This window comes from Buteo buteo, chromosome 1 (genome assembly GCF_964188355.1).
Source record: "Buteo buteo chromosome 1, bButBut1.hap1.1, whole genome shotgun sequence".
Classification (NCBI taxonomy): domain Eukaryota; kingdom Metazoa; phylum Chordata; class Aves; order Accipitriformes; family Accipitridae; genus Buteo; species Buteo buteo.
Genome location: NC_134171.1, coordinates 59,823,982 through 59,844,975, shown reverse-complemented (window position 1 = coordinate 59,844,975; position 20,994 = coordinate 59,823,982). Strand labels below are relative to the sequence as shown.

The 20,994-nt window shown below is 40.3% G+C and overlaps 1 protein-coding gene and 1 long non-coding RNA gene across 3 annotated transcripts in view; one reads left to right on the top strand and one right to left on the bottom strand.

The window, feature by feature from the left end:
• Positions 1–826: 826 nt before the first annotated feature.
• Positions 827–20,994, bottom strand: part of ENPEP (glutamyl aminopeptidase) — a 36,587-nt gene continuing 16,419 nt past the window's right edge. The window contains exons 7-20 of one of the 2 annotated variants that reach the window (XM_075032953.1): positions 19,698–19,832; positions 15,387–15,452; positions 13,893–13,958; positions 12,459–12,610; positions 8,640–8,719; positions 6,828–6,955; positions 6,658–6,713; positions 5,695–5,845; positions 4,867–4,940; positions 4,664–4,765; positions 4,384–4,554; positions 2,301–2,441; positions 1,395–1,473; positions 827–1,144 (exon numbers count right to left, since the gene is read on the bottom strand). In XM_075032953.1, the coding sequence (XP_074889054.1) occupies positions 995–1,144; positions 1,395–1,473; positions 2,301–2,441; positions 4,384–4,554; positions 4,664–4,765; positions 4,867–4,940; positions 5,695–5,845; positions 6,658–6,713; positions 6,828–6,955; positions 8,640–8,719; positions 12,459–12,610; positions 13,893–13,958; positions 15,387–15,452; positions 19,698–19,832 (1,551 nt within the window). In that variant the 3' untranslated portion in view covers positions 827–994. The remainder of the gene's footprint in view (positions 1,145–1,394; positions 1,474–2,300; positions 2,442–4,383; positions 4,555–4,663; positions 4,766–4,866; positions 4,941–5,694; positions 5,846–6,657; positions 6,714–6,827; positions 6,956–8,639; positions 8,720–12,458; positions 12,611–13,892; positions 13,959–15,386; positions 15,453–19,697; positions 19,833–20,994) is intronic. The other variant, XM_075032964.1, reaches the window with a different exon arrangement.
• Positions 5,653–20,994, top strand: part of LOC142033215 (uncharacterized) — a 58,576-nt gene continuing 43,234 nt past the window's right edge. Inside the window, exon 1 of the long non-coding RNA XR_012651118.1 lies at positions 5,653–5,742. This is a non-coding gene — a long non-coding RNA (uncharacterized LOC142033215). The remainder of the gene's footprint in view (positions 5,743–20,994) is intronic.

Below are 20,994 nucleotides of genomic sequence, written 5' to 3'. Positions count from 1 at the left end.
TGCAGTAGACTGAATTGCAGCAGTGGGACTCATCTGCCCCCTCTGCCTGAATTTGCCTTTATTTTTATATCTTCTCAGAGGAGATAATAGATTTTTCCCCCTCAGAAGTCACTGAAGCCATATATATGGCATAGCTGGGCTATGTAACAGGTGTCTTTCTACATGCCAGGCAGTTTTGCCACTTTATTAGAAAAAGACTGAGATTTACAGGTAGGTTTTTTAAATTTTATTTTTCCCTAACAAAAGAGACAGTAAGTACTGTATGTCTTGTTTACAGTAACGGCTGCCACATGTTCTTCTTTTGAGAAGATTTAGAAATAAGACAAAAATAACCAAGACAACCCCTAACCCAAGCTACAGAATCCCAACTAATAACATTGAAAAAGAAGCTGGTAATATTGATCCCTTGTGTACTGGTAGTTAAACTTCAAAAATCAATGGAGAGGGAAGCTTAACTGGCCTTTCTGTAGTATCAGAATGCAAAACTAAATCCCAAATGTAGAATTTTTACAGCTGTAAATATAGGGGACAATTTTCAGACAATGTTAAAATTACTGCTTAATTCTCTTTCCTTCAGGAGAAAGCTCCTACGAGGTGCACTTGGAAAGATATCCCTGACTGTACTAGATACACTTCTGTGCGAACCAAGAAGTAGCTTTTCAGAGTGGTATGTGGAAGAAGTGAGACCAGCTTGATCAGCAAGGACCCCAGTTCTGCCATCACTAATGCCTTGAGTAACTTTAAACATTTGTCCTGTTTGTTCAGGCAAATTCATCCCTCAAAATATAAAGCTATTCCTGCACATAAGTGCTGGCAGGATCTGGGATCGGCAACTACACAAACATTGCTCTGGCAGTGGTCTCCTGAATGTTTGTAGAAAAAATATTAGGCCTTGGTCCTCTAAGGTACCTAGGTAAGAAATCCACATTGCTAAATATCTCTGAGGTTCTGAGTGCCTAGAATGAGTGCCTGGTATTTTTAACAAAGTAAGACTTCAAGGGCCTGGCTGTGCTTCTAGCCATGTTCGTATTTCCTCCTTGTTTACTTTTAGCCATTCAATGTTGTTCTTCACCTGCTCAATTGACTGACTCCTGGGCAATTCTCCTGCCCCAGCATTAGGATACTTCTCAAAGAAATTTTCCATCTGGAAAAGAGAGAGAAAAAGAATTGACATGAAGCAAATAATGCTGCTATTGGGCAAGTGGCTTTTTACAGGGACCTGGTCAAGGGCAGTTTTGGCTAGGAGTGATATTTAAGCTCAGGCTGGTAGCACTGGGATAGTTCTACAGTCACTCATACTGCTTTACACATTCAGAGGATAAAAAGTCAAGTTTCCTGGCCAGTAGATTGTTAAATATATTGACTTAAAACCAGGAGAAGTGCTGTCACCATACCTGCCAAAGCTGGAGCTCAGTGTTGAATGTTTGGGTGATAGTTACTAATCGACCAAGGTTTCTGTCATTGATAGTGAATCTAGAAAAACAATTTAATAAATTATGTTTTATGCAATACTGTTAAAAAAAGAAAAGGCACAAGTAATTATCTGAAGCTTAAACTTCTAACTGTGCTACAATAAAACAGATGCACTCGGATTTCAGCATTTTTAGAAATACTTGAAAAATAATATTCCTATACAATATCTGTGCTGTTCTCAAATATGTTTACTAATGGAGTGATCTCTTCTGGGCGAGAGTTGGGGTTTTTTTAGTTAGTGACTTATTGTCTTGTGCTGGAAATTGGGTGTATTGCTGCTCAGCAATACAAATGCTGTCCAGTTCGCAGCTCAAGGCTTGCAGGTATGCTCTGCTTCTGTGCCCTCACCAAGCGCTTAGAAAGGAGAAGGAAGGAGAGAGAAGTCACTCAAATAGGGAGGAGCAAACCTAAAAGGTTTGCTATTACTTCCACTGCTTGTCTGTACATCTGCTGCTTGTTGTTACCACTAGAAGGAATGAAAAAAATTCTATACGCTGTCTTCTTGTTATGAAATCCATAGAAAGAGTGGATACACGACTGACTAATTTCCATGCAATAACCAAATTTCTATAGCCTTGGTAGAACTTTCTATACTTTTTAATCACTGTTTATTGGTAGTGATCATTTAGGGAAAGAATGATTTTCAAGTCAGCAGCAAAGTACTTTTTCACAGTAGCTGGATATAATTGCATTGAATACACTTTCAGTTTTCATTATGCAAAGTCCAGTGATTATAGCTGTATAGTGAAAATACAGAAAAGCGTGGCATATAACAAGATATACAAATAGATGTAGACCTAAAGTTTCCAATGAGTTCATTAGTGTACCTGTCAACTAAGTACTGCCAGTTAAGTCGTATCCAGTCCCAGGCCATTGTTTTCCCATAGGTGTTATACGAGATGTATTTAAGGACTGTGAACACATCTTGACTTTTGATGAGGCTGGTGTTGTAAATATATTTCAGATACCTAAGGGAAATGCCATAAGAACCAGTGAGAGACTTTCATGAATGACCATGAAAAGCAAATAATAAGTTAACACTTTCAGTGTAGACATCACTGATGATGATGAGAAATAATGCAATGCTAATGTCTATATTTCTCAAGTATTTACCACCACAGTCTACAGCCCATTTTCAAGCAGAATATTATTTTTGTCTACAGCATTTTAAAGGTGGAGTACACTGATCTAAAACATAAGTATCTCTTGATAACTGTGTCAAGAGATAATTGTATTGAAAGAAATCTAAGCAGTTAGGCATCTCTTTAGAAAGTAAGTAGGGTTTATGTCTCTGAGTTACTTGAAAATGGCCAAAACCCATTATTATTCCTATATTTTAATCAAGTAGTGAAAAAAAGACTGGGTCAGTAGTCCAGCCTGTTTGGGTAGCCAAGTGCCAAAAAAGTAGTAGTCCAGGCTATAAAGATCTTATAGGGACCATGACTACACACGCAGGTGGCTTTCTCACACTGAAATCTATGCTGTTTGCTCTGGAACTCTTATCCATACAAAATTAAAATTCATTTGGGCATAGCATGCCTGTAAGTGCTGCAGTTATAACTCCAGTTACAGCACAAATGGTTTTGACTGACAGAGTGGAGGATCCCTCAGCATGCATGTTCTCAGGGAGATGAGTAGTGTGGTCATGGCTTCACAGCAGCAGCTGCAGAAGAACACCCTTAAGCTGTTGTGTGCTGCGATTAAGGATTGTATTCTTTTTTCCTATATGTAGGGGACGATTTTCTCAATCTGTTTGCTCTTTTCCTCTTCCTTGTCATTTTAATAGTAAATTAAGAGACAAGTTCTCCCTGCTTTAGGGGGAATTTTTATTTTCTGTAAATATAGGCTGATCTAGCTAATTAATTCATGTCTTAATCGTGTCAGCAATTAGTCATTGAATGGCTTTAGATTATGGCTGTTGTGGTCACAAGAATTTAGGAATACAGCTGCCTCCTGCCACTAATTTAATTACTCTAACTCTTATGTTTACTCTTCCTGAATCTCCTATACTTCGTTGTTTCATCTTGTTTCAACTTGGAACTCTTCCAGGCAGAGACTGCTCCATCTTATGATATTTAGATAGGGTTCTGACAAAGTGGTGAATAGCCCTGGTGAAGATATTTGCCTGCATCTCCTTTACATGATATAATTGCATGGAAAGTTATCAGATAAGCTTAAAGAAGCTGGTGTGTCTATGCAGGGCAGCAGCCTGGAAAGATGCTTGCCCAGTCTGACAGCTGGACCAGCCTGGGACAGTATCCAGACTCCCCATCACTGCCATGGTGGCATGAATACATCATTTCTGATTCCTGCCCAAGTACCTCTGCACAGCACTTCAGGGAGCATTGTGTCTTCACACAGATGCCTTCATAGGACTCTTAGGAATGATTGCTCAAGGTTGTTTGCCTAATTTTGGGTACTTGGAAGGCAGACATCTAGTCTAGGCAAACTCCCTCTGTAGCCAACGGAGGGTGACTGGCAACACCCAAAAGCAATTCTTCCCATTGATTTTAAGTTCCTTTCCTGGTCTGGGATAAACAGTGCTCTGGAGGTCCTGCCTCCCTTCACTGATTATAGAGGAAACATAGATAACTAATTTTCTCCTGATGCTTAACTATTAGGCAGCTAAAATTACACAGGGTGAAGCACTGTTGGAAGAGCTGAAGGCTGTTGATTGTGTGCAGAAGCTACCATGTGTTCAATATCTTTCCACTAAAGGAGCAAGGCTTTTTTTCTACTATAGTACAATGTCAGAGGGGGGGTGTTAGATAACTGGTCTTGAAAAATGTGTTGCATTCCACATGCTGTAATCTGACAAAAATGACAGCACAGGAGAAAGGAGAAGGGAATGAGCAAATGGTGACCGGTTGCTTCTGTAGTGAAAGAAAAATCTTTGTGTGTTTAAATCACCTGTCCAAAAGGGTGATGTTCTTCACTGATGCCAGGCCATACAGGAGCTTTTCTTTTTCTTGTGCTAATGAAGTTTCTTGGTATTTCTTGAACATGTAATTCCACGATGACTCATTGCCTGAGTTCTGCATCCCATAGCGATATACTAGGAGTCGGAGATTTGCAGGAACGCTAAAATAAAGAAACAGTACTTGAATGTTCTTTCCCCTTTCCTGCTTGAGTTCTATGGCCAAGTCACATGCCATGTTCTTCACCAGCCACAAAAGCCATGAGCACTCACGTTTTTCCTTGTAGCCATTGCTCAAATAGTTGAGAAGCATTGTTCAGAGATTCTATGTTGTCCATACTGCAGGCAAAGTCTAGAACAGATGCACGAAGAAGCCTTTAAAAGAGAAAGAGAGATGGAGAGAGGGATATTTTCCTACTGCTTAGTGTTCTTTGAATCTATCAGTAATATGAGAAGGAAAAAAAACATTGTTCAACCTCTCCAGATGGCTTCCAACATCACTCCAGTGCAGTTGATCCACAATGGGTTTTACCAGGTAGCGGAAATATTCCTGAGGTAGAAAAAGAGGGTTGGTTACTTTGTTAGATTTCTTTAAATAACAAAATATTTGTGTTCATAGTTTATTCTCCTTCATTTTTCCCAGAACTAGCATCTCCTAAACAACAAGGAACACCAACACGCACATGCACAATCTTTCCAGATCACCACAGCTTGCTAAGTCTGAATGCTTGCAATACTGATGCGCGGATAGGACAAAGGCAATCTGCTTCTCTCCAACCTTGTCTGTGCTCCTGAATGAAGGTTGGGGTACAGCAAGGACACACTGCCACAACTGTTTTCCAGAGATAATGCTGAGTTCAGGACATACTTATTTCAGTGACCATTAAATCATGTTCAGCATGGTAGGTCAACTAACACACCTGCTCCCTGCCACATTGAGATATAGCCATCCTTCATGCTGAGGACAGGTGTCAGAGATTTTGCTGCCCTATACATGCTTTACTGGATGCAGGACAGCCTTGACTAACAAATGTCTGTACTGTGACTTATGGTGATGGATTATAAGAATAATTAGGCACAATTTCTTTCCTCCAAGTGCATAGTCCTGAATTGAGAATCCAGGTAATTCAGAGATCAGCACTAAGCAGTTTTCAGCATTTTTTTTAAGAGTACTGTAACAAAAAGTAAATACTGATAGCTCAGCAACATTGAAAATCACTTGAACTTCAATATTATTCCTGTTGCAGGTCCTGAGCTGTCAGATCCAGTGGTCCCGTGCAGGAATGTTTTTTTTGCTTCATCACCTGAAACCGAGGATAGAGATTTGTGTCATCTTCAAGCATGTTTGCGAGGTAAGTTACAGATGATATAACTCGATGCCAAGGTAAATAGTCTGTTTCATTTGTTAGGTATTTTGTGAGCTCCAGGGGAACAGTGTAATTCACGAGTCCAGGTCTGTGGAAGGAGAAAACATAACTTCTGTTATTTTAATGAATTTGAAGAACTTCTTTAAAGAGATTAGAACCCTATGTACTTTAGAAGGTCTGAAATAATAAATTTTGAGAGGGTGAAAATAGTCTGGAATGTAACTTGGGAGGTGTTTTCAAAGAGCCCACTGAAGATCACTGTTGATCAATGCCTAACCACAGGAGCTCTCACTGCCGTGAGGAGGCTACTCACATTGTGCAGCAGCCCAGTGTGCCCAGAAGTGGGTAGCCCTCAACTGACTGCATTAATTCCCGGAGACATCCTGAAAGGCTGGGGTGATTTAGACTTACAGGCTGTCACAGGAGGTTGCCTAAAGTTTATCTGTGTCAGCATGGCTGGGTACAAGAGCTAGAAGTTTCCAAGCAAGTTTCTAAACAAGATAGCTGAGGTGGTAACTTCCTAATGCCATGCTATGCATTGTGGGCATGTCTCTGATTTTCTGGACACCTAACTTCTTCTGGAGTGCTTCTATGAATGTTACTTAGATGTTACTTAGTTACTCAGTTACTTACCCCTTTCTAAGACCTGTGCAATTAAAGCCCTCTTTTTTTCTGCCACTGAACTGAAGGGGAGCATCTCTCTTGACTGCATTGGTACTGCAAGTTGCCAATGCATACTTGAATTTGACCCTTTTGGAGGACAATATAAGCCAATAAACAATTAAGACTTGTAACAAATTCAGAAATTTTCTTTCAACCACCTGAGTTGAGTTAATTCTTATTAACAGGCAATGGAAAGTGAAAAACTTGTGTTGAAACCTCTGCAGGGAATTAGTTTACCTTGCTAAAGAAAAGGCATCATCCAAAATCCCTGCACGGTCAGCAGCTGAAAAATCCTGTGCGAAAAGAGGAAAAGAGTGATCAAGAATATATAGATTATTTGCAGAAAAAACAGCCTCTACAAACCTCTATAAGAGACCCATCAGACAGGTTAATGTTATGACACTCACTTTGTGGTTGCTGACCAGAAGAATGCTTAATCTGGCCCAGCTTTGACTATCATAATTCACCCGATAGAATCCAATGTGGTCTGGATTAATGTTTGCAAAAGTATTAGGAGGTGATGCTATTACAATTCCTGCAAAACAAACAAACAGTGATCAGTTTGTGCATTTTATATGACACAGAACTCACTGGAGATTCCTTGACTCCAAAAGTAATATGTAATTTTAATGAATTTCAAAATAAGATCCAAACCTTAATTTTATTTATTTATTTTTTAAAGGGCCATGAGTAAAGACGAATTATTATAGACTTTAATGAGTGCCAGCACTTGTCTTACAATAGTGAATTGTGGTAATTACTTAGGCCAGCTAGTTTGTTAAATTTAAAATGGAGATCATTGTGATTAGGGTTAGGATGGTAAAAATTGGTGTCATTGTAAAAAAAGTAAAAAATTGCAAAGAAACGGTACTTGCAAATATCTCTTTTAAAAGGTTTTTCACCCTCATAATTACTATTAGTTTAAAAGTTCTCATATTTTTTCCTCCATTCGTTTCATTTTTCAGTTTATTTCAACTAACTTTTTAAGGGCTTTCTTCCCTGTACTCCTCCCTGATTCAATTATTGTAGCTATAAATAAAGGAATCACAAAATCAGCTGAGACTTTACTCAAGCATTCATGTTTAAGGAATTTCCCATTTAAAATGAATCCTTGAAAAATGTTCCTTTCTCAGAAGCTTGGCCTGGTCCAGTTGGTGCTGCTAGTTATGAAAGTTTTTCTATTGCCCATTGAAAGCAGTGGTCTTCAATCTGCAGTTTGAGGGTGGCTGGAGATAAAAGCAATTTTCTCTTTGCATTATCCATACAAAGTATTTCAAAAGGTATTTTTTCCCTACAGTTGCTGTTTTACCCTACTAGCCAAGATTTTTATGGGTGTAGAAGTAAGCACCTAATCATGCCTTTGGAGACTTTGTCAAGTTAATAGCCCCTTGCAGCCCACCATAATGTCATATGGAAGTTAGAGAAGGAAAATTTCTTTGTCTTAATCTTTGACTTGTAGCATGACATAAGACTTTTTTGTTTGCTTTTGCATGGATACTAGAAGCAACCAGGTAAAAAAAAAAAGCAGAACAAAAGACAAATTACTTTTAAAATAGGTAACATTCAAACAAGTACAAAAGAAGAGCTGATTGTGACAGTTCTGAAATTCCAACATGATGAAATTTTAAAACTTCAGAAGTGAGTACTTTTTTTCTTTTTTCCCCCATTTTTTCCCCATTTTTGGCCACTAGAGTTATAGAATGAGAAATCCAGATTTGACCGCATAATAGAACAATCACAAAAAATACCCGTGTAGGTTTTTCCTTATTCCTGAAATCAGCATCAGAAAACGTGTGTAATCATTCATAGCTCTTTTTCTTTGATTGAACTTGGATTGCCAGTTTACCATGCCACAGATGCATTCATCAGCCTCTCATTTCACCTCTTTTCTTAGACTCGACAAAGGACATATCTAAGTCCCATTGATTTTAGTGCATCCTAATTAAGAGTATGCTTAGATGCTTCCTTGAATAGGACTGGGTTTAAACACATGCTTAAGCACTTTACTGAATTGAACCTAAACTGACATAATGTGTGTATAGGGGAAATAATCATCTTATTGTAGAAATGACTACTAACTTCACCACAACCAAGCTGTGTGCTGGTTCCTGGATCTGAAAACTGAAAAGCATGAAAGTTAATTCTGTATTTTATTTCTTGTTAAGGACATTGAAAAGCTTTATCTGTTCATTACTCTTAAAAGAGAAGGGGAAGTTTACCTGCAGGATCTGATGTGTTATAGAAAGTATAATTTGTTGAACTCCCAAGTCTCCATTTCACTGGTATATTCCATTTGTAACTGAAATTATTTAAAGGGAAAGAGAATCAAATGACATTTGAAACCAAATGTTAAAAATAAAACTCCAATGTATCTTTTTTATTTGTTTTAATGCTTGCATATTGTTTTATGAAGCCAATTGTACCTATACGTTTACCAAATATCCCTTGTAACAAAACACAGTGTTTTACCAATAGCTGTTGTTTATGTAGTACAGATGTTTCTGTGCTATGATACTCTATTCAGGCAACAAAATGTAAGATATTGATGTGGTGTGATTGGGGCAGTTATATTCCCTGAAAAACAAAATAAAAAGTGTGAAATATCTGAGCATGTTCATGCTCTAGAGATGGGGAATAGCAGTAGCTATTCTTAATACTTTGTATTTATCAATAGTTCTCAAAATGCGTCTGGTGGACTGAGCAAGGGAGTGAAGTAAGATTTTGTCCAGCTTCCGACGTTGACGTATTAGTCAAGTTAATAGTTAATATGATACTCTGTTAATGATGTGCCCAAAGTTAAGTCTGAAAGCTGCACAATTTATCTGATTTTGGTTTGGGTTTTTTTTGGTGTGGGTTTTTTTTTTTTTTTTTAAATCAGTGATTTTCTGAATGCAATCTTCACCTCTTGGTGACTCTGTATGCTGGAAGGGGTAAAAATTACCCATAATCATACAGAGATCACATAAATGAATTTCCATTGTGCTATCCTGTGTAGCTTATTACCACAGCTCTGGAACATGCAGCCCTGCTAAGCAGTATCTTCATGTCATGTCAGATAATAACCTAGCAGGGTACAAAACAATTAATTTAGTAAAAAATGATTATATGTGGATGGTTGGTATCAGTGGTAATATAGATGTGTCTAGGTCTTTGTGCAGACACCACTTAATCTTTGCAACGCTGACTTGAAATAAGTGGTTAAGTATTATGAAATCTTTTTTACAGATGTGAAAACTGAAAGAGCTTAAGCAACCATTGCGATGCAGTCAGTAGGACCTTTTGCCTTTTCCAGCCTATTTTCCTTCTCCAAGACAACCCTAATTCCTCAATTATAAAGCAGTGGGAGCCAAATGTGACCTTTTCTCTTGCTTTTCAATTCCTTGAATACCTTCATTGGGTACGTGCAGGCTCCTCAGACTGGGGCATGCCCAGGATGAAGCTGGGACATTTGGGCTGGGAGGGAGCCATGGCACAGCCTGATCAAGACTGTGACCAGGCAGTCAGGGAAGTAGGATGGCAGAGCATGCCATGAGCATACCTGCACGGCCACCTGCATAGGGCTGCTAAAATTATTAAGCCCTTTTGAGCAGTCAACTGCTGTTCCATGTTAGCATATTACAGTCCATCCCAGGGAGATTTTTCTTCTGTCTTAAATGCCCTGGTGACAAGCGCCACAGGAAAACCTGAGCCATCTTTACAACCCTGGATTAAGTGGATGGTCATTAACTTCCAGAAAATACCAAAATGAAGGCTATGGTATCTCCTGCTGCTTCCAGGAAGAAAGACCAGTTACTGTTTTGTATCATCTAAACAAAAATATCTTAACAGATATTTACTAGTTCTCTTATGGAGCTTACTGCCATGGGAATTTAGAGAGGTAATTGTTTGGCTAGAAGCCCCAGTATTGTGGTTCCCCAAGAGAAAGCCCATAAAAGATGATTTTTTTAAAAAAAACCTCTGGTTTTGTAAATGCATTTAATAGGGGGGATTTTATTTAGTTTTCTTTATATGTTCCTGAGCTTACATACATAAATACTTTTCCTGAGCATAAGGTACAAGAGCTGTGTCCTGTTAACTATGCATATTGAGGACGTGTTCCTGACATGCTATGCTGTAGCTACATAGTTGCCCAGCAGCACTATTTTAAGAGCACAGGTTTTTGAACTTCCATTTCTTTTGAGAGTCAGCATGCAGGAGAGGACTCTTTCAAGCCAAACAAGCTTGAAACAAGCAGGCAGCTGAGGAGACTATCCCTACAGGGTTCAGAGAATAAAGCATACACGAGGCCTGGAGTTTTCACTGCTTAAATCAAAATCCCACACCTGGACATGAAATAGGCCAGTCCCATCTGGGGTAGGATCTCTTCAGGAGCTTCTTCAACCCCGTCTGTGAGGGTGGAAGGAGGAGGTATTGATTTTCAGAGGACTGACTTCTAGGTAAGAGAGTAAGTCTGTCCCAGGATAGATAATGTCGGCATTATATTACTGCATTTTATTTTGAAGTAATTTATAAAAACTACATATTCAGAAACAAATTCCCCTCTCACTTTGGGAATAGTAGGGACAGTGCACAGCTCAGCTTCTTGACAGGTTAGAGTAGGAGCAGTGTTGGGATTTCTGCTCAAGAAATGACAAATGGCATTGTACTGTAAGTCTTGAAGTCAAGCAAAAGTAGGAGTCCTGATTCTGCTACCTCATAGCATGGTGCAGTAAGTCAAAATTTTTAACACAAAGTATTTTACCAGCCTTCAGATAGCACAGTGCTGCTGTTTGCAGCTAGCGTTACTTCAAAAGCCTGCAAACTTTTCTGCTTATGCTGGGAGAAATACAATGTTTCAAAGACAAAGGTAATTATCCAAACTCTTTTGATACCTGTCCTAAACTGCCAATACCATGGGTCTTCTCATTGGTCAAGTTTTTTCTTTTTAATCAGAATGAAATAAAGTGGTCACAACTGTTTCTTCATTTTCTCCTTGTTCTTGCTTTTTGTATTAAAATAACTAGTAGAAGCTAATGGAAAATTGCATTTGGGTAGATTTAGTTCTGGTTCGTACAGGCAAGTTTTACTGGTTTAATTGATTGGGCTAGTTCAGGGAATGAAAGCTTCCTAATATGGGTTGATTTGAATCTCTCTCACTGAAATGGTAGCAAAGTTGTATTTTGCCTCAAAATTGGGGCTGGCTAAGAATATACACAATGCCAGTTCTGAACAGTTATTCAGCTGGTTAATGCCATGGCGCAGCTGGGACATTTTTCTGTGCAGGTTCACCTACCCACATGTAGGGTTCATCTCCTCCCAGGTCAGTCATCTGTTAATTAACAAATATGCTCCTATAGATTATACCCCCCCATCTTGAATAGGGTAGATGAATGCCGCTGTCTGTCTGGCCCAAGATGAATATTTTGGACCTAAGAGCCCAAAATGTCTAACTTTGACTAGATAACTACATTTTAGATAGGTAAAATTAAGCAATACCATCCTGAGTTAAATAGGGAAAAAATAGCTCTTGATGAGGATTAATAACATTTATACATGACTAGTTATTTCACAGTAACTCATGTTTTTAAGACATGTAGAGAAGACCCTGTATTGTATGTGAGGACCCTGTCTTGTATTATAGATCCTATACTATATGGGAAAAGAAATAAAATACTGTGTTATAAAATACCTAGATCACGGTATCTGACTTCTGGACAGAGACAATTTTGCGTCAGTTTTCCTTAGTCTATAATTTGCAGTGGTTCAACAGGTGACTTGCGATCATTTGAGCTGTCTGTGTGTGGACATAAGATTTTCTGAGAGACCTTGTCAAATTCTACTCTGGGGTGTTGGAGAAAGAAACTCTGAGACAAAGGGCTGATGCTGGCCTAAATTTGAAATATTTGTATCCAACTTCCTGCTGGTTTCTTTTTAAAAACAAATCCTGAGATTAAGTTTAGCAAGAATGGGTATAACACTGCCTACTGTATGTCAGCTGAAGAGAATACCTGTACAGTATTTCTACCTACTTTGGATAGACATTCACAGCAGGAACTTACCCAAGATCGGAAGGAGGATGAGAAGCATTTGCATTGGGATCCAAGAGAAAACGTTTCTGTGTGAAGACTGAATTATTTCCCATCTCCAAAACAGGGTAGCCCATCTGCCTAGTCCATGTGTCCATGACTTCCTTCACAGGTTTATTACTTGCCTATGGATGATGGGAGAAGGTTGCAGTGAAAAAGCAAATTCAGTCCAAAGAGTTAAAAAAAAAAGTATCTCTGATATTGAGAGAAAGAAGAGCAGAAAGTGGCAGAGGAAAGAGCAGGTTCAGTGCAAAAAGTACTCCGTTAAATCCTTTTATGGTGCCTGTCATTGAAAGAAAGTATGTGCTGGAAACTTGAGCATGGACAGAGGAAATGAGAATTATATGGGCAGGAGACTGACCAGTAGCATGGACAAGAAATACTGAGGAGCCTTTGAGGCCCCTTGCATGCTCTAAGATCTCTCCATTTTTTTCGAGGAAATAACTGAACAGGACAGAAGGGACATAAAGAAACTTTTCAAAGCCAGAAGTCTCTTTGCAGTATGCCCTGTTTTGAGAGTGAAGGAGGAGCCAGTATTAACCACCAGCAGCTGCACTAACGTAAAATTTGATCCATTCTGTGGACTGTGAACCTCTGTCCTAGTGACTGGAGCTGGAGAAAGCTGCTACTGCCTCCCCAGGATGCCACCTGTGAGGGAAGGGAGCTGGGGTCATTGTTTCCTTCTTCAGACGAGGTAGATGATGTGAAGATGCAGGGCACCAGAGAGACAAAGCAGGAAGAAGTCCTGTTGAGCAGGAAGAAGTCTGGGACCAAGGAGAAGACAGGAACTTTGAAGGGGACACAAAAGTGCAACTTGGGCTGTGTGGGTGTCCACAGTGGTGGAAGGAAAGGAAATATCATCAGGGGAAGAACCTGGTAGTATGCAGGTGGGCTTTTGGGGGTAATGAGATAGGTGGAGAGAAACAACCCAGTCTCAAGCAAAAGGAAAGATCAGAAAACGGTGGCACAGACAATGACCCAACTGGGACTCAGAAGATAGAGACAGAGATAAACACCAAAATTACTTGGGAATGGATACTGTTGAGAACTTTCAAACAGCTAAATCTGGTCAGAGATAAGGGAGAGTATGAGGTGTATGTGTGTGGTAGATGAGGGGTGTTTTCACCCGTGAAATGAGTTTGAGTTGCGGGGGAAATGTTTCAGTAGCAGGCTGTTTGTTAGCAAGGCCTCCTTTCTTGCTTCTTATTCCACTCCCACAGTCTTATGCCAAAAAATGAGGAAATAATATATGTTTTCTAGAAATAGTATGTGTTGGAATATACTGGGAGGCTGCTTAGCTTGTGATCTCTGATTGACAGAAGAGCTACAGAATATAAAAAGTTTGGGAAACTGAAATCAGTGGGTAAGATATGGAACATTTATTAGCAAGGTTGCTGCAAAACATACCGCTTCCAGAGCTTCCCAAAATTGTTGTGTCTTGGCATTCTGGAAATGGTATTTCTTCAAATATGCCTAGAGAGAGGTAGAAGACTGTGAAAATACTACCAGGTCTTTCTTCTTTGCCTATGAAAACAATACACATATTCAGTTGTACAGAGATACAGAGAGTACAGAGAGTACAGATTAGTTGTACAAAGTATCTATGCGTGGATGGTAGTATTGTGAGTAGGAGGTTAAATGGATCAATATTCAGCTGATGAAGTTCCTTTGCTTTCCAATGTATCCTGTAACACTAAAAGTCAGCATTTTCCACTGTGACTTGTTAGTACGAAATAAATTTGTACTTGAAGAGTTCTTTGTATTTTGTTTGAATGGACGCCAGCATACCCTGTTGCAAATTTATGTTTAATGTAAGAGCTTGCTTAGAAGGAGGAAGCTGTTTCAGGAGATTTCACTAGCTGTGGACTCGGAGTGGAAATAGGGAAGTCTAGTCACCTCCAAGTTGTGATCAAAATGACTATTACAAGGAATAATGGTATTCAGCTAAGTGTTTGCACCCCCTAAACACTATTCCTATCCTTTATCTTACCTGGCTGCTTAGCGAGTGCTTTCCTACCCTGCTATCCAGATCCTCGTGATGTTTAGTCAGTAGATGGTGCTGTTTGTTTCACTGTTAGCCACCGCTACCTACTTTAATGTTCTTGAAGGCTTTGAGTAGAGGGGAAGTATTAGACTCTTGTGGACAAGGTGGCTGTATTTTCCCATCTTGTGGAACTGTCCTGATTGAATATATGAAAGGAAAAATAAAGGAAAATACAACTGTCTTGTAGCAGCCCATAAATGTGCTCTCCAGGAGGGAGGGAGGTGAGAACAAATGTGGTAAACCTGGGCTGTAACTCTTCAGAGACGACAGATGTTGGTTCAGAGGAAAGGGCAGATAACCTTCCTCTTTCTGGGAGGGGTCCTTTCTCCCATTTTTTCTTCCATAATTTTGTAGCATCACATTTTTTCCTCCACGAGAAAGGACTATGAAGTGTGCAATATCTCCCTTTTCTGCTCCCTATTACCTCAGCTCTCTAGGGCTGGGTGTCCCTGCATCAGGGTACAGATGAGCTTATGCCTGCAAGAGTGTCCCTGCATAGCAGGCTTGGGTGGGTTGGAGGATCGTGGCTGTATGAAGCTGCAGACATACTTTACAGCTGAATGAGGGGAACCTAGCTGACAATAGGATAACAGTGGGGTAGAGGAGGTTTCTCGGCTAAAAGCTGTCAAGAATTTAGGTCCTCACTGGCAGGCTATCAAATCTTAGTGCAGTTCACATTCCTGCTTCTGTGGGAGCGTGGAACTTCTTCCCCTTGATGTTGTCCACTCAGTACTGAAATGCACTAAATACTTTCGGTACTAGTACCAGGATCTCTGATATTCACTTTTTGAACAATGGCTTTGCTACTGTAACACAAGGATGGGCTGCATTTCTCACCTGTTTGGTGCCACGCTTACCTGACAGCCTTTCTGGAAGAGGTCTGGTGTAATCCAGTCTCGAAGCATTCTGAGGATCGATGCACCCTGAGGACAAAGGGAAAGGGGAGAAGGTCATTCTACACTGCTCTAACACTGGATTTCCATTCATCTAAAAAGCAACATGAGAATGAATATTTTATTAGGCAAAAATAGAAACCATCCATCTGACTAAGGAAGTGTTTTTTCTAATTCCTTCATGTCATAGCATGCCTGCCTGCCAGAGCTTAATTCTAGATGTGAGAGTTGGTCTTTAGCTGTGACCAGATGCCCGTTTCCAAGTTCAGCTGTGCCAGTGGAAGGGTGCCCAAGCCCTGCTGCTGGGGGTTACTGTCCTGCTGCTCTACCAATTTGTGTGAGCGGGGGTCCCTGCTTCACTTTGAACAGCACAGGGGTGAGGGCAGCTGGGGAACTAGCCCTGTCCGGCAGCACAGCCTGATAGAGGAGGTGACTTTGGCTGAACACCCAACAGGTAGGGAACTCTAAATGTGCTGCAAGTCTGGGGCTTTACGTGTTGGGGATGCCATCTCAAGGTTCAGAATGAGCTTTGCTGAGGACTGGTGTGAGAGCTTTGGCCTCTGAAGCAGGGTAGAATTGGGATCAGAGAAGTTACTTACTTGGGCGTCACAGAAAAAAACAATTAGGATCTTGAAAGAAGAAAGAAACAAAGGGAAGACAGGAGAGAGAAGTAGAAGAGTCATGTGGAACAAAGAACAGAGTGGGCACAAAATGATGAAAAACAAAAGCAGTGCAAACTCAATCTAAAATGCAAAATACAGTTTTAGGATTAGCATGTTTTCATTTTCTGAACTAAATCAAAGGGCAGCTGAGAGCCTAATGCTATGAATGGTTTAAAAATCCAGTTGTCCCATGAAAACAAGAATGTTATCTGAATTCTCAGTAAATACTGTCTCCCCTATTTACGTGCCTGAGAATAACAACTTGACTGCACGAGTCACAGCAGAGGGACTGTTTGAACAGATATGCCTCAAACTGCTTTCCAGACTATTGTTGCAGAGTTGAGATAGTCAGCAGATGACTCTTTTCTGATACAGTAATTTAATGAGTTTACCATGAAATATGTTCAAAAGCAATTCAGTAAAATTTAGAACAGATTTCCATTAGTGGCAATCGTAAGGCTGCTTATGATTAATGGTAATTGTAAGGCCACGTGTATGTACTAGGGTAACTCAGCTCCTCAACTTTTTCTATCAGCCACTTCTTATCTGATATCACCTCTCACAGACCATCCCCTCCCATTTATATTAAAAGCCAGAGTAGAAATATGCACTTGTGCATGCATTTGGGAACAGCAGAGATTTTTTTTGCTTTAAATTGCAATGTACAGTTAGCCCCTTGCATCTTCTACTACTGCTTTTCAGTCTCTTCCCCCTACTCTTGTCATTCCTCTATAGTCTGTGATGGAGTGTGTTTGAGAAAAACTCATCCTAACAACTGGTTATAACTGGTTATAGGAACTCCAGTGTTTTAATAACTTTCCTTTCTTTCAGCTGTTGGGGAGGTTCAGGAAAGTGACCTTGATTTGAATAGCTGACCTTGTCTGATGGGGATGTGAGGGGGAGCCTTTTAACAACACCCACATAACTTCTCCTAGGGAGGTGTAGTAATTGCCAAGTATATGACAAGATTGTATGTGGCAGAAATATGGAATGTTTAATCCCGAACTTCTTTAGCTGGGAGGTTCCAAAAATGTGGGGGTCCAAGACCAAACTTCTAGCAGAAATTATTTAAGTATCTGTTTTCTGAAAAGGTAATCAATGTTTGAACTCCAAAGACAAAAAAATCTCATTGTTACTTTAATAGAATCTTTCAAACTAAGAGAGAAGATTAAACTGGAAAAGAGGTGAGATGCAATTACTTTTTAAGAGCAGATTAAAAGAATTATATACATTAATTGTGCAGTCACCAGCTCTACTCTAATACAGCTTTCCTAGGTGCATAATGCCGTGTCGATCATACAGCAGTTAAGAGTTTCCCTTACAGAATACAATGCAATGACTCCACAGACCCTTAGGCTTTAGACCTAACCATTAGAGTTTTAGGATTGCAGAAACCCTGTAATTGCTTTGGTAAAACTAACAGAGAACATTCCAAATTATGCTTTGTTTGTTTAGTGATGAATATTATCATGAGGAGATTGTTTTTATAAGAAAAATGCGAAAGAGAAGCCAAAATAAAGCCAAAAAGAAACAAGTTAATTTTGTCACGCATTTATATATAAATATCAACAGTAATTTGAGCTAAATCTACGTGAAGACTTTCTCATTCAATCCAAATTATATCCCAAGCCAAATTATATCCCAAGCAGACTGTTCCCAAACAATGCATGAGTCCTCAAGTGTTTTCACTTAAAAAAAAAGTCCATGTAGCAATTATGTAGGCACAAAGAGATGACTAAAAGCTAGGATTTTTTTTCTCCATTGTTTTTTCAGACCATGCAAAAGTATGTCTCTTGCTTAGCTCACCACTAAAATGCATTTTGGTGCAGAGTATTTCATTTAGCTCTGTATGTTTCTTGACTTTTGTTAGTTTGATTTAAGAACGGTGTTACACAATGCAGGTTTTCACATGGTTTATGATTTGACTGTGAGGCATTTATGATGCAATAAATACTGGTTGTATTGTTGGATAGAGGATTTAACAATTGAAAACAGAAAACTGATGGAAATGGATGGATCAAGTCTAGCTAATAAAAGTAATATCTACAGCTACAGAGTCTTGCACAGCTAAAGCTAAAGTCAATGCAATACATACTTTATGTTTAGCTGATAATGGGAGCTTGGAGGGAAAGCAACAAGCAGGATTTAATAATGGTGGATTTTGTGTGCTCAGTGGAAACTTGTTATGGCATCAGAGAGGAAACACTGACAGAGTCATACAAGAAGCTGTCAACACAGGGTCACGGGAGATGGCTGGTTGAGGAGAGAGTGAGCAGAGTCCCAGCTCCTTCCTCACCTTGGTGGCATATGTGGTGGTGAGAGGGAAGAGGGACAGGGGTGTTTCCTCCTGTGCTTCTTCAGATTTGTCTGTTAATGCACTGAAAAAAATAACTAGAAGCAACAGTGTTGTCAGGGCAGCGCTTGAGTCAAGGGACTCCCTGGTTAGATACCAGGGAGTCTGGGGGACACCTGCTTTGTTCCATGTCTAAGGGTTCTCTAAGGACAAAATGGCTTTGGCTATATCTGATATGGAGGGAGACGAGCCAGCTTGAGCTTCCTAGCCTGGATCCTGCTGACCACATCAAAGTGTTGACCCTCAGCATGGCTGCTGGCCTCTCCAGTGCTCTGGACCTCAAAGCACTTTTCCACAAGGGCTGAGCTCCTGTCTGCTGCCCCACACAGCTACCAGAGGCTGTGGGCTCAGGGAGGCCACTGTGCACCCTGGTCGCAACAGCGGTTGGATGGCACCAGCATCCTCGTGTCTTGCTGCTCAGAAAGACCCAGGGTATTCTTCCAGTCAGTTCCAGCTGGCTTCTGAGAGAGCCTTTATAGGCACAGGTCCCCACCACCACTGACAGGGACAGTCCCAGGATGGGCAAAAACTTGTCAAATACCTAATGGTGTGTCCTCTACCACTTCCTGGGCTACAGACTACTGTACTCCAAGTCAGTCCTGAGCTCCACAACTCTCAGTGAAATGTGGAGCTAACTTGTCTCCCAGTTTAAGGCCAATGCCCTAGAGACTTGTGTAGACCATCTTTGCTATGGCTTCTTGGGTGGCTGGAATACTGTGAGCAACTTGAGACAGAAAGTTACTTTCCTGTTTTCACTGATTTGTTCCCTGCCTTGCAGTCTCAAAATAGAAGTTGTACTGCCCTGAAGGTGTGATGGGGAAGTGAGAGAGGACACCTGGACATCTGCCCTTTCATCATCTGGCCTTGATTTAGATTATGAGGCTTGACATAACTGGGCTGCATCAGCACATGAGGTGATGGGAGAGAGATGTGCTTAGTATTTGGTTTAGGGTAATTTTAAAACCAACAACTTTAGTGGCAGAAGCTGCTGACACTGTGATTTCCCTGCACCTCTGCATGCTATGACCAGGTTTGCGTGGTGCACAGTGGCAGACTGAGACTCTGGCTGCACTGCTCCTCTCACAGTTGCTTTTGACTGAATCATAACAGACAACAGTCAGGAATGTCCCAGAAAAAAGGTCTGCACAGACACAGCCCAAGTGGGTTAGGAGTTATGATTACGAGCTCCCCTGACTTTTATCTCCTCTCCCAAGCCTCCACTTTCTTTGCATCCAAAGTCACAACAGGAGGACATCCTACCTTACTGTAGGATATCCCGTCAAACACAGAGGTGATTTCAGCTGGAGATGACACATTGACCACAATTGGGTGGGAAGAGAGCAAAGAGTCATCCTTCATGACAGGAAGCACATCATCAATTAAAACCTGTTCGAGCTGCAAAAGAGAAGATGTTAGAACAGAAACAAAGGCAGGACTATATGCCTAATTTCACAATATAAGTAGCTTGAACTGCAGCTTCTCTAGGGGGAGGCAGTTGGAAATGGAATGAAATTTCACCTCCTCTAAAGAAGGACTTTCAAACTCTTACTTTATGTCTGAGAGAGGAGGGACACATTTTTTCCTTAACTAAGATAAATTGCCTTTTGCAAATCCTGCTTTCCTGTGTGTATGATAACACACACAACACACACACCCCCCCCCCAGTAGGCAAAAAAAGAGGCCTGTATTACCAATTTCAACAGCTGACAATATCTGCAAAGCATTATGGGCTCCTCTTGCAAAAAGAGGAGCTGGGGACGAAGGGAAGGAGGGAGGAAGGAGGCAGGTTCACCAAGGTTTATAATTTTTTTAAAGTAATTATAATTTTTTTAAAAGATTAAGTGGCCTGCAGTCAAAATCCCATTACTTCCTAATCAATATTAACCAAAAAGACTAAATTTCTATTTAGTTTTCCTCTTCTAATACTCACTAGAATGGGAACATGGAAATGGCTCTAGATCGTAAATGAACATGGTGTCTAGATACCAAAAGGTCTTTTAAATTTTAGGCTCAGTAATTAAAATTTTTCTTACATAGCTAGCACAACAGATCCTCTACTTCAAAGTGTAAAACAAGTGACACAGGAATGATTTTGTTCTCAGCCTCACATAACACGGATGAGAAGAGATATTTATGGGGAGCAGGGAGGGAGGCAGGGGAAGCACCAAGTAGGCACTGTCTGCTTCTATAGTCACTAGGCTCAGGGGCTAGTAGATTTTGACAATGGGCTCAACCTATGCAAAACCTACCCTGCTTCATTCCACTGGCATATGTTATATATTTTCTAGTAGCCAGAATCTCATTACACCTGGACAGCTGGGGGAAATATGCATACTACACACCATCACATCTGTTTGGGAGGAGAGGAAGAAGAGAGCAAGAAACCCCCCTTTATTCACACACTGTTATCATTCCTTAGAGTAAAATGCATATTTAAGGCTATTCTCTTTGTCTGCAGCTCCCTTAAAGTGGCTGTAAGTTGGTTTTGCTGCACAGTTAGTGCTGTGGGCTATCCACTATCACTACTTATTTTTGTGCTGTGCAGAGTAGAGGTTGT